General features: G+C 33.5%; 1 protein-coding gene across 39 annotated transcripts in view; it reads right to left on the reverse strand.

Moving 5' to 3' along the window:
• Window positions 1-14,046, reverse strand: part of NRCAM (neuronal cell adhesion molecule) — a 315,510-nt gene that overhangs the window by 38,218 nt on the left and 263,246 nt on the right. For 28 of the 39 annotated variants that reach the window (XM_031938769.1, XM_031938804.1, XM_031938768.1 and 25 more), the window contains 9 exons: window positions 13,077-13,243; window positions 12,836-12,983; window positions 10,101-10,225; window positions 9,636-9,647; window positions 8,045-8,146; window positions 3,579-3,776; window positions 3,414-3,484; window positions 1,502-1,727; window positions 698-813 (listed from right to left, as the gene is read on the reverse strand). In XM_031938769.1, the coding sequence (XP_031794629.1) occupies window positions 698-813; window positions 1,502-1,727; window positions 3,414-3,484; window positions 3,579-3,776; window positions 8,045-8,146; window positions 9,636-9,647; window positions 10,101-10,225; window positions 12,836-12,983; window positions 13,077-13,243 (1,165 nt within the window). The remainder of the gene's footprint in view (window positions 1-697; window positions 814-1,501; window positions 1,728-3,413; window positions 3,485-3,578; window positions 3,777-8,044; window positions 8,147-9,635; window positions 9,648-10,100; window positions 10,226-12,835; window positions 12,984-13,076; window positions 13,244-14,046) is intronic. The other 11 variants (XM_031938776.1, XM_031938775.1, XM_031938798.1 and 8 more) reach the window with 1 other exon arrangement.

Here is a 14,046-nt window from a genome sequence, read left to right on the forward strand (position 1 = left end):
TATTCCTTTGATTCTCTAGTTTTAGTATTAAGCACATTTTATCATATCAACATTCTTTGAAAGCTGGTAATCCATACTTAATTACATTAATTTCCAGAATATTTGATTATTTTTTGGCCTTTTATTGTATTCTATTGTATTCTAATCTTAGATCATTACTTGAGATTGTTTAGGTATAGGTCATAACTGAAAGCATCTAAGATGATTCAGATAAATTCTCAAATATATTTTCTATATCTGAATATAGATTTTCTAGATTGATTTGATTATATATTCTATATCAGTATATCAACATACTCTATATTGATTTCATCAAATCTGTTTTTCAAAGTTCTAATACTTGATGACTAACATCTATATAGTATTTTCAACTTTGCAAAGCATTTTGGATATATTGTCTCATTTGATCCTTATAACAACATTGTGAATTGGGTAGTATTATTTTCCCCATTTTATAAACAAGGAGACAAAGACTGAGAAATATTAAATGACTTAATTAACCTTATAAATGTCTTAAACTGGATTGGAATATCGGTCTTCTTGATTCCATGTTTCAATAATTCTGAGCTTCTCCAAAGTTCTGATTCTACAACTGACCCTGAAAGTAGACCTAGCTCAGTATAGCAAATCTTTGATTAAAAGCTAAAGAGAAATCAATAGCAGTGAAAACAATGGGGAAGTGCTCCCCTTTACTTGCCCGATAGCCTTTCAAGTGTCCTCGAATACTTTTTGGGGGTACAGGCTCCCAGTGTACTTCAGCCAAGGTGCTATTCACCACATTCACATGCACATTGCTGGGAGCCACCATTGGTACTGGAAAAAAATGAAAAGAGTAGGACTTACAAGCAGGTTATCACACTGTTTATTCTGGGTTTTATTCACAAAAATTTGGTTTAGAAATGGATTTTAGTAGTCTAATTTAAAAGGCTATCAGGGACTGAAAGATAATATACCTTAGTTTGGCTATGGATATACAAAAGTAAAACATTTGTTTTTTAAATTGTACTGTATTCAGCATTCTGGACACTTTTATTGGCAATGGAATTTTAAAATTCTGGCTCCCCAAGCAATTATCCCCAATCATTGCCCATAGAAATAATATTGCCACAAAAAGCTGCCTCCTCCCTCCTCTCTACTGGTGCTCAAAAAATGCAGAGACTTTGAATGGCAGCCATATTTTTTTTTTTCAGAAGAAAAGTGCCAGATGTGAAGAGGCACACTTGCAATCTCTTCTATTGGGGGAAGTTGAGGCTGGGGCATCACTTGAGTCTGGGATTTATGAGATGCAGAACTCAGATACTGAGCAGATGTCTGTACCAAGACCAGAACTGAAATGGAAATCCTCACAGAGGAACCCCAGGTTTTAAGGACTGGCCTGAGTTGGAAAAATAGGCTGAAGCTTCATTATCTGTCAACATTGAGAATACCTATGGGTGACCCCTTCACTTCCAAGGACCCAATCTCCAAAAAAAGAGCATAAATAAAAAAGAAAGACACTCACAGTCCTCTCCAGAATGCCCAATGATTATCACAGGCTCTGGAGCAAATCCCACATCATTTAGTGCCTGTACTTTCACCAAATATGGAACAAAGGTTGGTGTGCCTGATACAATGTATTTGGATACGTTTGCAACTACAACAGACGTCCACTCATCATCACCATCTTTCTGACGCCAGCTGACTTTATACTGAAGACCAGGTCCATTAGAATCAAAACCTTTTAATGGCTATAAAAAAACAACAACAACAACAAACTAATAACATAAAAATCATACCACAAGAAATAACCCAAAATAAAATGGTATTAACTTTCAGAAACCCCTTACAAAATCAGACTGTATTAATTACATTACATTAACACTTTACTCTTACAAGAAACTCAATTCCTAAGTGTAAATAAGATCAATAAATATAGGAAATGCTGAAATCAACAGTAGAATATATTTTTTTCTCAGGGAATTGTCTTTTTTTTTTTTTAGCTATGATGGAAAACAAAGTTTATTGGAGATCAGAGTTTCAAAGAAGTTAGACTTTGTCACAAAACAATAAATATAGGAAAAACATCTGTGAAAGGATGGAGATAAATGAACAGAGAGATGTATAGACATTAGATCACCAGAGATCTCAATGAGAAGAGAACAAGTAAACTTTATGAGAATAGGCAAAAGACTGCAGAATGGCATAAAAGAGGAGTAATAGAAAAAGAAGAATTAGTTCTGCATCCTGATCTAATTACTCCATTCTTTAATATTCCTTGCTCCAACACACACACACACACCTTTCCATTTACTTGTGGGGTTGCAGAATGTTACAGCTGCAAAAGAGCTTAAATGATAATGTAATCCAGGGGTTCTTAGTCTGGGACTTAAAATACATCTATTTAAAAATGGTTTCACTGTAATTGGTTTCCTTTGTAATCCCATGTATTTTATTTTATTCATTTATAAACATTACTATGAGAAAGTGTCCACAAGTTTTATCAGACTAGATTAATAATTGCTGATCTAGTGCAATCCCCTCAATTTAACAGACAAGGAAACTGAACACAGAGAGGTTAAATGTTTTAAATAGTTATATAATTAATTGGTAGTGGGCTGTTGTTTTTTGTCCTTTGTTCTCAAAAGTGGGGCAGAGAATGTAATATTCTAATTCATTAATTCCCCCATGAATGTTAGCTTTCTATCTATCCTATATAGGATAACTATAAGTGCTGGTTCCTAAAAACTACTAATCTAAGATATACACAGAGTCCTAACCAAACCAGCACATGCCACACTATTTAAATAAGTTACTCATTCAAATAAATACTGACCTGTGTCATCTGTATTTCATTATAGAACAGTTTTGGTTAAGGTGAATTTTTGATCACAGAATTATAATTGAAGGAGAAAATTGAATTGTCATATATTTTGATAAGTCAAGATTCTTTTTTTGATGGTTTGATCTATCATTTGATAAATACAATCATCAAGGATTAAATTTTTATAGTAGTAAAGTTTATAAGATACTTTGCTGACACCAGTAGCATGAGATATGTAATTGAAATATTAAGGATGAGGAAACTGAAATCCATAGAAATAATGCAATTTTCCCATGAATGTCTAGCAAATGATTCTTACTACTTGTTAAAAATGAAGATGCTAAAGATGCTTCATGCACAGATGAAGACACTGTCCTCTACTTTTGTACAGTGGTGGGAGAGTCCACCAATCGTCAGATATTTTCATTGTACTAATTGGTTTTGTTGACTCTTCTCCCTTTCACTTTTTTTCTTTTAAATAATTCTTTGTTATAAAAGATAGCTCTCTGGGAGGGGAAGGGAAAGAGAAATTGGGAGATTTAGATGATGTAAAAACAAAATATGTCAATAAAATTTATTTTTAAAAATGAAGTTGTAAGATTAATCAGCTCACCTGCCATGTAATCACCAGATTATCAGGCTCTGATCCTATTCCTTCAACAGCAGTAGGATTCTCTTCTGGTTCTGGAAGTTAAATAGTAACATGTGAAGAAGTCCTCATTCTGGACTTCTGGATTTTGAACAAGTAAACTCCTGTAAAAAAGAATGCTTCATTTACCTGCTGCTTTAGTCATATAATATTCTGATACTTCACTAGGAAGACTTCTACCAATACTGTTGACAGCAATTACACGGAAAGAATATTTTACGTAAGGAGAAAGTTTCAACTCTGCTGTTGTTTGTGTTCCAGGAACGTCACTGTGGTGATGCCATATTCCTGGCTCGTGCAAGGAATCTTCATATTCAATGATGAAATCTAGCAAAAACAAAAAACAGATCAAAAAATCCCCAGTGAATTTCACTCACATGAGAGACCTGGTTGCCAGGGATGGCTTTTGATGAAGAAATAAATGGGCTATTTTAATAAGGTTAATGATAGGTGGTGTTTTAATAAGGCTTTATGGCTTACAAAGTGCTTTACATAAATTTTATAATTTGATCTGCCTGGCATTGTGAATTACCTAACTTTGAGGAAAAATCTCATTTAAATAGCTAGTACTTCATACTGCAACCATTATTATCACTATTTAATGGTTCCAGTCTTTCTGATACATGAGATTTAGCAAATTAAAAAAGGTGTGGAGTTGCTCAGGAAGTCTCTAGAAAAAATGTATGTGTATAGGGGTGGTGGTGGGGGGTGTTTTCCTCTGGTTTATAAGTATTTGTCTACTACTGGAAAAATAGGTAATAATATTCTGCCTTAATGCTGCCCTGCCCCACCCTCTACGGTCATTGCTAAAGAATGAATGATAGTTTAATATTTTGAGATTATAGTTTTGACTTGTTCTCCTAGATAAGAGTTATAATTGGGAAGGGCAAGTCTAGATAGCTTTGAATGGGGAGGGGGAAAGAGAAGAAGAAGAGAAAGGAAAAGGAAAAAGGAGAGAGAGGGGTGAGACAGAAAGGAAAAAGAAAGAGAAAAGGAAATAAAGAAACATTCAGTAGCCCCCCTGCTCTTGGCTACTTATCTTTCTCTCTCTAGCCATTATTTTCATTTCCTGGTTTGTTCTCTCCCTCTCTTTGCAAAATCATCTGATAAATTGGCTATAAAAATTAAACCAAAGCTAAAAAATTCCATTATACTCCCCTATTTTACTTTTTAAATCCTAATCATAGAATTAAAAATTTTCATCTCTGAAAGTCTCCTCAGACAATTTATTAGATTGTAAATTTTATGAGGACAGGGTCTTAGTCTCACTTAAATGATGCATCTCCCTCAGTACCTAGTGTAGCTGTGTGCACACATTATGAATTTAATTAAGGCGTATTGAACCTATAAGATTATAGATTATTATAGATTATACTGACTTCAGAGCTGGAAGTAACCTTCATCATTTTATTCATGAAGAAATGAAGGTGTGAAATGACAGAGATGTGAAATTACTTAATTTGCACTGGGTCACACAGTCAACTAATAGTAGGGCTTGATACCATAAGCTAGCCCTCCCAAGTCCTAGTACAGTGATATCTCCATCTCTCCAGTTATCCTCATTCTCTATCTGCCATATGTTAAAGCCATCTTCTTTTATTGTTTCCATGACATAAAGACAAGAACAAATAAGTCATAAGAATTAAAATTTGTGTAATTTTTTGGTTCTTTTTATTGGGGGGAATTGTTCTGAATCTGTGATTTCATCAATATGGAGAACCCCTAATATGCAAAATTCCTCTAGCAACAAAGACTGGCAACTTGCCTGTAACTTAAAGACTTAGAGAGTTGTCTGGCATATCAAGAATTTAAGTCACTTGCTTCAGGATCATTCAGGCAGTATGAGAGATAAGACTTGAAGCCAGCTTCTTGCCTCCAAAGTTCATCTTTTTCAACTTGGACATAGTTCCTTTTGTTGTACATATAGCAAAAAAAAAAAAAAAAAATCTATCTCCCACCCAGAGAGAATTCAACAACTACTGGGAAGACAAACGATACTCCCCTTATCTACATGTTTGTTTTCTGGACACATGTATGTCCCTCCATTCAAGTCCCCATCCAATGGCTTTTTGCAATGTGGAGAGTTGGGTTCTTAAAGGCTTGGCAAGCTGAATGCCAGGTGTGGTCAGCCACTAAGCTGGAAAACTTTCAAATAGGATCAGGTTCTTATTAGCATGATTAAGGACTCCCACAAAATTGCCATATTATTTGAATTTGCATTACATACTTCCAGTGGACTGCAATCAATTATTCTATTTTAGATAATATGACTTTGAATAGTCTTCACGTTATGGACAAAGCACAGACTTAATGCTAAACATTTGAAGACTAGACCAAGTCCAGAGAAGCTCATCACCATAAGTTTGGCAACCAAGTAACAAAATGTTTTGACCAGGGTAACTTATGCAGATTAAATAGTTAAAGTGTTGAAGGTTAGATCCTTTAAATATTGAAGTGTTAGAGTATATGTAAATATTTGACTAATTTATTGATGTTTCATTAATATTTAAAAGACATCAACAATTATGCTTTAATATTTCCATTGCTATCTTTATGCTATATAATTGGAAATTGAATTGCATTCTACTAAAAAGCATTAAGAGAGTTGAAATGACAATGGGCTAGGGTAAACAGCATGTAGGAAAAAAAGCATTACTGCATTTTGGCATATACTTTATAAATAAGTACATTTCCCTTTAGCATCCACATATTTGAATAAAATGTAACAATTTGCATTCTAAAAATCTCATTTGAAATTAAACACTTTAATAGTTGGTTTCCACTTGGCAATGGTTAATCAGAAAACTATGAATTACATGTTAGTTATGTTGATAAAAGATTTCTTTTCAGAGATATTATATATGTCAATAGAAAGCTATTTCAGGATAGTAAAGTATAATGACATTTACAAAACTGTAAGGCAAATAAAGACTTATCATCCAATGATAACTTTTCAATGTGAGAAACTGCCAAATTATTCTGAAGAAATTATTAAATCTAACTGACTTATTTAATTAGCAGTAATATATAACATCACTAGTTAATGAAGAATATTGAAAGAAGAAAAAGAAAACTACCAAGTAATAATGTAATTACTTGGGATTTCAGAGTGTAGATGTAGACAGCTTTTTCTAGGATTTGGCTGTGAAAGGGAGAGTTATAGGATCATAGTTTAAAAGTTTGGTAGAATCAAATGTAGAGTTGTTCTTTTTAAAGGATTGGGGAATTCTGGGCACACTTGAAGGAAGATATTAATAAGTCACTGGATAAAGAGAGGTTGACATTACAGTGAAAGAGAGGATGACTGAAAGCATCCATTCCTACAGGAGATAGGCAGGTATCAAGGGTACTGTTCTTAATAGTGATAACATAAAAGGACATAATATTTGTACTCTAGGGAATACCTTCAAATTTTCTTTACATGTCTTTGTTTGACAATAATAAAATTTCTTTAAGGCTTTACCCTAATTAAATTAATTCTCTGGACTCATTAATTCATAAAGGTAAATTAATTATATTCCACTGTGGTATGGTCTATTAGAAAGAGCCCTGGGCTGGGAGTTTAGAAATCAGGGTTATATTCCTAGATCTTCCACTAACTGTATCCCCTAGCTAAAATAGACCTTCTAGATATTTTTCATAAAAGCCATTTCATCTTTTGCTTTTGCAATGACTATCTCTCAGGCCTAAAATATACTTCCTCCATAATGGTGTCTCTCAGAATTTTTAGTTTCTTTTAAAGATCATCTCGACACTTGCTACAAATGGCCGATCCTGAATCTCTGCTTGCTATTAATGTCTTCCTTCCCTGCCTCTTTATCCCATAAACATTTATCTATTTTGAACATATCTACATAGGTACATAGAGCAGCTAAGTGACACAGTGGATAGAATCATCTTTGTGACTTCAAAACTAGCCTCAGCTACTTATTAGCTGCATGACCTTGGCTAAGCCACTTAATCCTGTTTGTCTAATCTATAAAATGAGCTAAAGAAGGGCAAATTGCTCCAGTATCTTTGTCAAGAAAATTACAAATGGGGTCACAAAGAGCCAGATATGACTTAAGTGACTTAACAAAACAATAAATATATGTATATATTGTCCTAGTCAGACTATGAACAGCTAGGGCAGGGCCTTTCCATGTGTTTTTGTATCTCTAACACTTAACATACGTGCTTAACTAACTGGCCTAGATGCATCACTTTATCTACCGGTTTAAGTTTAAATGAACCTTTATTAAGTTTCTATTATGTTTGAGGAACTTCTGAGGATTAAAAAAAAGTGGTCCTTGCTCTGGAGGTCATTTCCTTATCCTAAGAATTCTGTTTTACTTACCTTAGAGAGTTGTCAGGAGGTTCCAATGAGATTAGAGATATAACTATGCTTTGAAAACACTATAAATGAAAACATTAACAAAAAAAGTTTACTAGGTCTCTTTTGTGGTTCAGTCAAATGAAAGACAGCAGAGACCTTTGATGGGAAATTAAGTTGCACAAATCCAAAATGCTTCAGAAATTTTCGTGTGTGTGTGTGTGTGTGTGTGTGTGTGATTCAATCTTAGAATAATGGCTATACAATAAATGGCTGAACACACCTGTAATAGGGCTATTGTTTTCATCTCCTGGTATCCACGACAGTTGAACACTTCTTTCAAGGAGACTTGTCAATTCCAAATCAAAGGGTGGATTTGGACGATCTACAGGCGAAACACATCCATTATGATCAACCATCTTAGTACAGGGGACCCATCAATTATCCTCTCTAGTATTCAGAGAGGAATAGGATGGAAGGAAATCTTATAGACATAACACAATTCAGTCTTAACATGGCATGCTGCTGAAATGAAATGGAAATAACTGAGGTTTTTTGGGATTCAAGGAACAAGTGAAAAACTTTCATTGAATAATATTGCTGAGTTCCACTTGTTTGTTTCTCAAGTGAAGATAAATTATTTATAATTTTTAAAATGGAAATTGAAATTCATGGATCACCAATATTTTTCATTTATGAGTCTTCTCATAAATAAGGGTGAATGTTTACATAAGAAATCAAAATTGCATTTCTATCATAGAAAAAATGAAGAGCAATTTCTAGAAATGAAGTCTAATAAGCACAATGGAATTTACCAATCTCAGCATGCATATTTAAACCAGATGCTTAAAGTCATTGCCTAGTAACAGCAGTATGTTAGGGACTTGGGGAGGTACATTTACCCTTGTATGACATCAAAATACACTTTATTATAATCATTATATTACAAAATATCTCTACTACTTGAATCCCTCAATTCCCAGGCAATAATATGCCAAATGGTCCTTTAGTGTTCCATAAAATTAGTGTGCCATCCTGAATAACCACTTAAGGGAATGACTTTGACCTTGGGGTTATAAAAGCCTCACAGATATCTATTTATTTTTGTTTATTCATGCAGAAGCAGAAACAAAAGATGCTAACAAATTAAAGCCCCACTACCTTAACAAATGACTGAAATTAAAATCCAAGAAATAATTACATACAAAATTAGATTTGCTATTTAAGTGCTGAATGGAAAAGCAGTTTTGATAAATGGAAAATAATCTAGAAAGTAATGTCTAATTTCATTTCCAGGTGTCAGAAAAATCATGTCATAAATGCATTATTATTTATCATTCTTTAGTGATTTATATCACATAAACGTAAATCAAGTTAACCCTATATCAGAAATGCAAGAATGATGGCAATGAATCTTTTTTATGCTTTTTTTTTTTTTCTGGAGGGAGAAGGTATACTTTTCCAGAAACAGAAACCAGACATAACCTTCAAAGAACTGAAATGAAAAAATAATTTGTGATGTTACATATTTTAAATAGTTTTTTTCACTCTGCAAATATAAATGATAACCTTTTAAAATAATGTATCATTTTAAAATGTTCTTGTCACATTACATAAATTTTATCAATTGAATTGATTGTATGATCATCCGTAAAAGTTTTAGAAATGAATAGTGGCATGCTGAGTAAAAGAAACTCCAATGTTAAAATGAAGAAACTATTTATGTTAGTAAATGACCAACAAAATAAAAATTTGGCATGTTTCTCCCTAAGGATAAACAATCAATAAACATTATGTAATGGGGGAAAAACATTTATTTGGAGATGTGAAGTATGTTGAAGAGAAGACAGAAAAGAAGATTTGAATTAGTTTACCGTAAACAGGAGCTGGAGTTGGAGAAGGAGCCAGAAGGACATTAATATAAAAGAATTTTTTTGGAAAAATTAGTAATAGAAAGATATAAGATTTTACAAGCAGAAACTGCATACTATAGAAATTATAAAATGAAGTTTATCTATGGAAACATAACACTAATAATCACACAGCAGAAATTTAGAAAAAAAACCAAAACATTGATTTTGTCTAAAATCCCTCCACCATCTCCTTATCTGCTCACTAAACTATTACTAAAGTAGTTACTTAGCCATTGTTTGCTAAGCATTTAATTTATATTCTAGATAGTCTCAACAACAACAACAACAAAAAAAATAACACAATTAGTTCTTAGTTGAATTAGTATATTATTCCTAACATAAAACTGAGGTAAAGATTCAGTTTTTTCATTCTTTGCTCAGAAACCTTCTGTCTTATATTTGTTGAACATTTGACTATATTCTTACCAACAACTCTAAGCACAGCACTTGCAGAAACAATGTCCAAAGATGTATTTGCTACACAAGTATAGGTTGCATCATCTTCATCACTTATGTTCATTATAACCAGATGATCATTATCGATACTGAACCTACAAATGGAACAGATTCAGAGTAACCTCAAAACTCATTCACCATATGTATTTCTTTTTTTCTTTCTTTCTTTCTTCTTCTTCTTCTTCTTTTTTTTTTTTGCTGAGGCAATTGGGGTTAAGTGACTTGCCCAGGGTCACACAGCTAAGATTTATTAAGAGTCTGAGACTAGATTTGAACTCAGTCCTCCTGACTTCAGGGCTGGTGCTCTATCCACTACACCCTCTAGCTGCCTCCCATCATACATATTTGAATATTATTTATAGGTATCTTCTATCTGCAGAATACCTTGCTATTATCAATTCATAAAAAATGATGTTTTTATTTTATTATAATAGTCATTTTTATGGAAATCATTTTTGCATTTTTTTGCATTATCTAGGTCCATCATCTCGATTATGCAGTTCCAGAATATGGATCAATTTAAGAAACTCTAACACCCAAAAGTCAAGACCTACAAAACAGTTACACAAAATTCACTTTTTTAAGTTTATACCTAGGATCTAATACAATACCTTGCATGTAGTGAGTACTTATTAAATAATGTATTGATTAGGAATTTGTTATTCCTATCTTGGAGTGTCTATTTTGACACTGTGTCTATCTTGAGTGATAGTCAAGATGTGTTTGCTCCCCTAGAGAAAAAAAAAAGTGAGGATAGAAAAGAAAATTTGGCTTATCAACAAGAGAGATGGAAATATAGGTTTATATCACTGGCAACAACTAGTTTTCCCAAGAATTTGATCCAAGCATACTAAATATTTTCTTAGAATTTCTGTTTGGTTTGAAAACAAAGATATCTATATATTTGTACTTAAATTGTTTTGAAGTTAAATTTTGTCAGACCTAACTAGGGTTGGGTTTTTTTGGGATACATTTACATAATTTCCTTCTTTCTTTCAACACTATGTTCCTAACATAAAAATCTGAGAGAGGGGGAAGGAGGGAGAGAGGGAGAGAGGGAGAGAGAGAGACAGAGAGACAGAGAGAGAGAGAGAGAGAGAGAGAGAGAGAGAGAGAGAGAGAGAGAGAGAGGAGAGAGAGAGAGAGAGAGGGGAGAGAGAGAGAGAGAGAGAGAGAGAGAGAGAAGAGAAAGAGAGAGAGAGACGAAGAGAACAGAGAGACAGAGAGAGAGAGAGAGAGAGACAGACAGACAGACAGAGGGGGAGAGAGAGAGAGAGAGAAGAGAGAAGAGAAAGAGAGAGAAGAGAGAGAGAGAGAGAGAGAGAGAGAGAGAGAGAGGATAACCAGGCTCAAAAGTATCACAGAATTATATTGGAAGCTTGGGTTTTTTTGGGATACATTTACATAATTTCCTTCTTTCTTTCAACACTATGTTCCTAACATAAAAATCTGAGAGAGGGGGAAGGAGGGAGAGAGGGAGAGAGGGAGAGAGAGAGACAGAGAGACAGAGAGAGAGAGAGAGAGAGAGAGAGAGAGAGAGAGAGAGAGAGAGAGAGAGGAGAGAGAGAGAGAGAGAGGGGAGAGAGAGAGAGAGAGAGAGAGAGAGAGAGAAGAGAAAGAGAGAGAGAATAACCAGGCTCAAAAGTATCACAGAATTATATTGGAAGCTTATTAGCAAACTTCTCTGCCTTTTGACTAAGAACAAATGTAGGTATCACTAGGTAGCATTCAAGGAACAGATGTATATATTTTCTGCCATTGTTTAAAAAGGAGGTGACATTCTGTCCAGAAGAGGGCAATGGTATTCACACAAAATGAAAAATAGTTTTTAAATAAACTTATGTTAAGATCTAAAAAATTCCTGGTTGTTTTTCCATTGGTTTTAATTAAAACAAAACCAAAATACTCAACAAATAATAATAATTCTTAGCACACACACACACATATTTAATATAACATGAGACATCAGATCCTGGCTTATTATTTTTCATTCTATGCTATTAATGATAATGATAATAGCATTTACATAATTCTTTAAGATTTCCAAAGTGCTTTACAAATATTTAGACTTTTTATCCACATAACAACTCTGGAAGGTAGATGCTCTTATGAACCTCATTTTGCAGAAGGACAAACTGAGGCATACAGAGCTACTTGCTTAGAGTCATATAGCTAACAAGTATCTGAGCATGGATTTGAACTCGTCTTCTTGAATTCAGGTGTAGCATTCTATCCAGGTGGTCACCCCTGCTTCAAATTAAAAAAAAAAAACCTCTAGTAATTATAAGAATTACATTCCCTGATTATAATTATCATAAAACATTTATGTAAATTTGTATGCTCTTGATGAGATACAAAGTAGATTAATGTCCAGAACTTAAAGGTTTTACCCCTGCCCAACCTTAAACTTCAAAAGAGACCCACAGATATAAAGATATAGGCAAACTGAGCATCCTTTGTCAGTCTCTTCCAAGACTTAACATATTTCAGAGGAGAAATGGAATAAGTAGGATATAATAATATATACCATAATAAAATAAATATTTATATATTCTTGGAATATCAGTCTTTAGAACAAAAAAATAAAGTCATCGTGTAAAAACTGTACAAAAGTCAAGAGTCAGTAGGTAATTTTGAGTTCATGGGACAAAAGAGAACAGAAAATTTAATAGGAAATTTGTGAGAAAAAAATATTTTGCAAATACCTTCCATCATTTGGCAGCTCACCATTATCCTTCAGCCATGTGAGAGTAGCTATTAAAGTTGGATCATGTTTCACTTTGCATTCAAAGGAAACTTTGCCACCTCTCTGTACAACTTTATATTCAGGATGTTTAATGATTCTGGTTGGATCTGAAATTTATAAAGTTATTTTTAACCATTTGTTAAAGTAGAAAACTTGCTTGATAACACATACCATTTAAAAATCGAGATCATTTTACTTACCTTTGATTTCTAGATGAACATCATTTTTTGCCATCCCTAATTTGTTTCTTACTACACATGTATATGTGCCTGCACTATCCTTCTGGGCCACAGGAATTTCCAAAGTTCCATTGTCATGAAATATGTATGTGTTCTCTTGAAGAACACTTCCTTTTGTTCCCTTAAACCTATATATCAAAATGAATATGAAGAAACAATATTCAACATTCATTTAAACTCAGACACATAAAGTTATTTTTCTAAAGATCAAAGTAAATGTGTTAAATTCCATGTGCAATTGGGCACAATTATGGTGCCTATGAGCATTCTCGCTTCTTTAACAAGCAAGGAAGTCTATATGTACCATAGGTAAAATTAAATAAGCCCTTGAAAAAGTTGAGTATATTAGACAGCTTGATTTTATACATATTTAGGTACATTTTTTAAAAAAATTAGTCACTGGCATGTAAGTAAAAAAATAATTTTTAAATGGTTATAAGTTTGGCAAAATGCAAACTGCTTCTCTGTGAAGTTATTCCCCCAGAGTTCCAAAAAGAAAATGTTAATTCTATTTTAATATACAACTTCTTCTGCTAGCGACAAGGTAACTAAGATATTTCAGTGATAATATAGAAAGGATACTTGGGAGGATGTGGGTAGGGACTTATGTGAGGCAATATCAATGAAAGTAAGTGGTATATTGTATTCTTTCTGAACCCGGAAAGATAATATGGATAAGTGAAAAGGAAAACTGGAAAGGGGGGCCATATATGTGGAAGTAGTGTCATGATCATATTTGCTGGGGAGACCACTATTCCCAGTTCCTATTATGTGGCAGACTTTTGTATCACAGAATCTAACTATTCCTTTCCTTTTTTGGGTGCTCTTTCTGGAGCAACTGCTCTCACTTTCCTATCTGCATTTATTTAGGCCAAAATATTCAGGAAAAAATAATGATAACAGTCTTGATTAGGAGTATATGAGGGTATAA

Source organism: Sarcophilus harrisii, chromosome 5 (genome assembly GCF_902635505.1).
Source record: "Sarcophilus harrisii chromosome 5, mSarHar1.11, whole genome shotgun sequence".
NCBI lineage: Eukaryota > Metazoa > Chordata > Mammalia > Dasyuromorphia > Dasyuridae > Sarcophilus > Sarcophilus harrisii.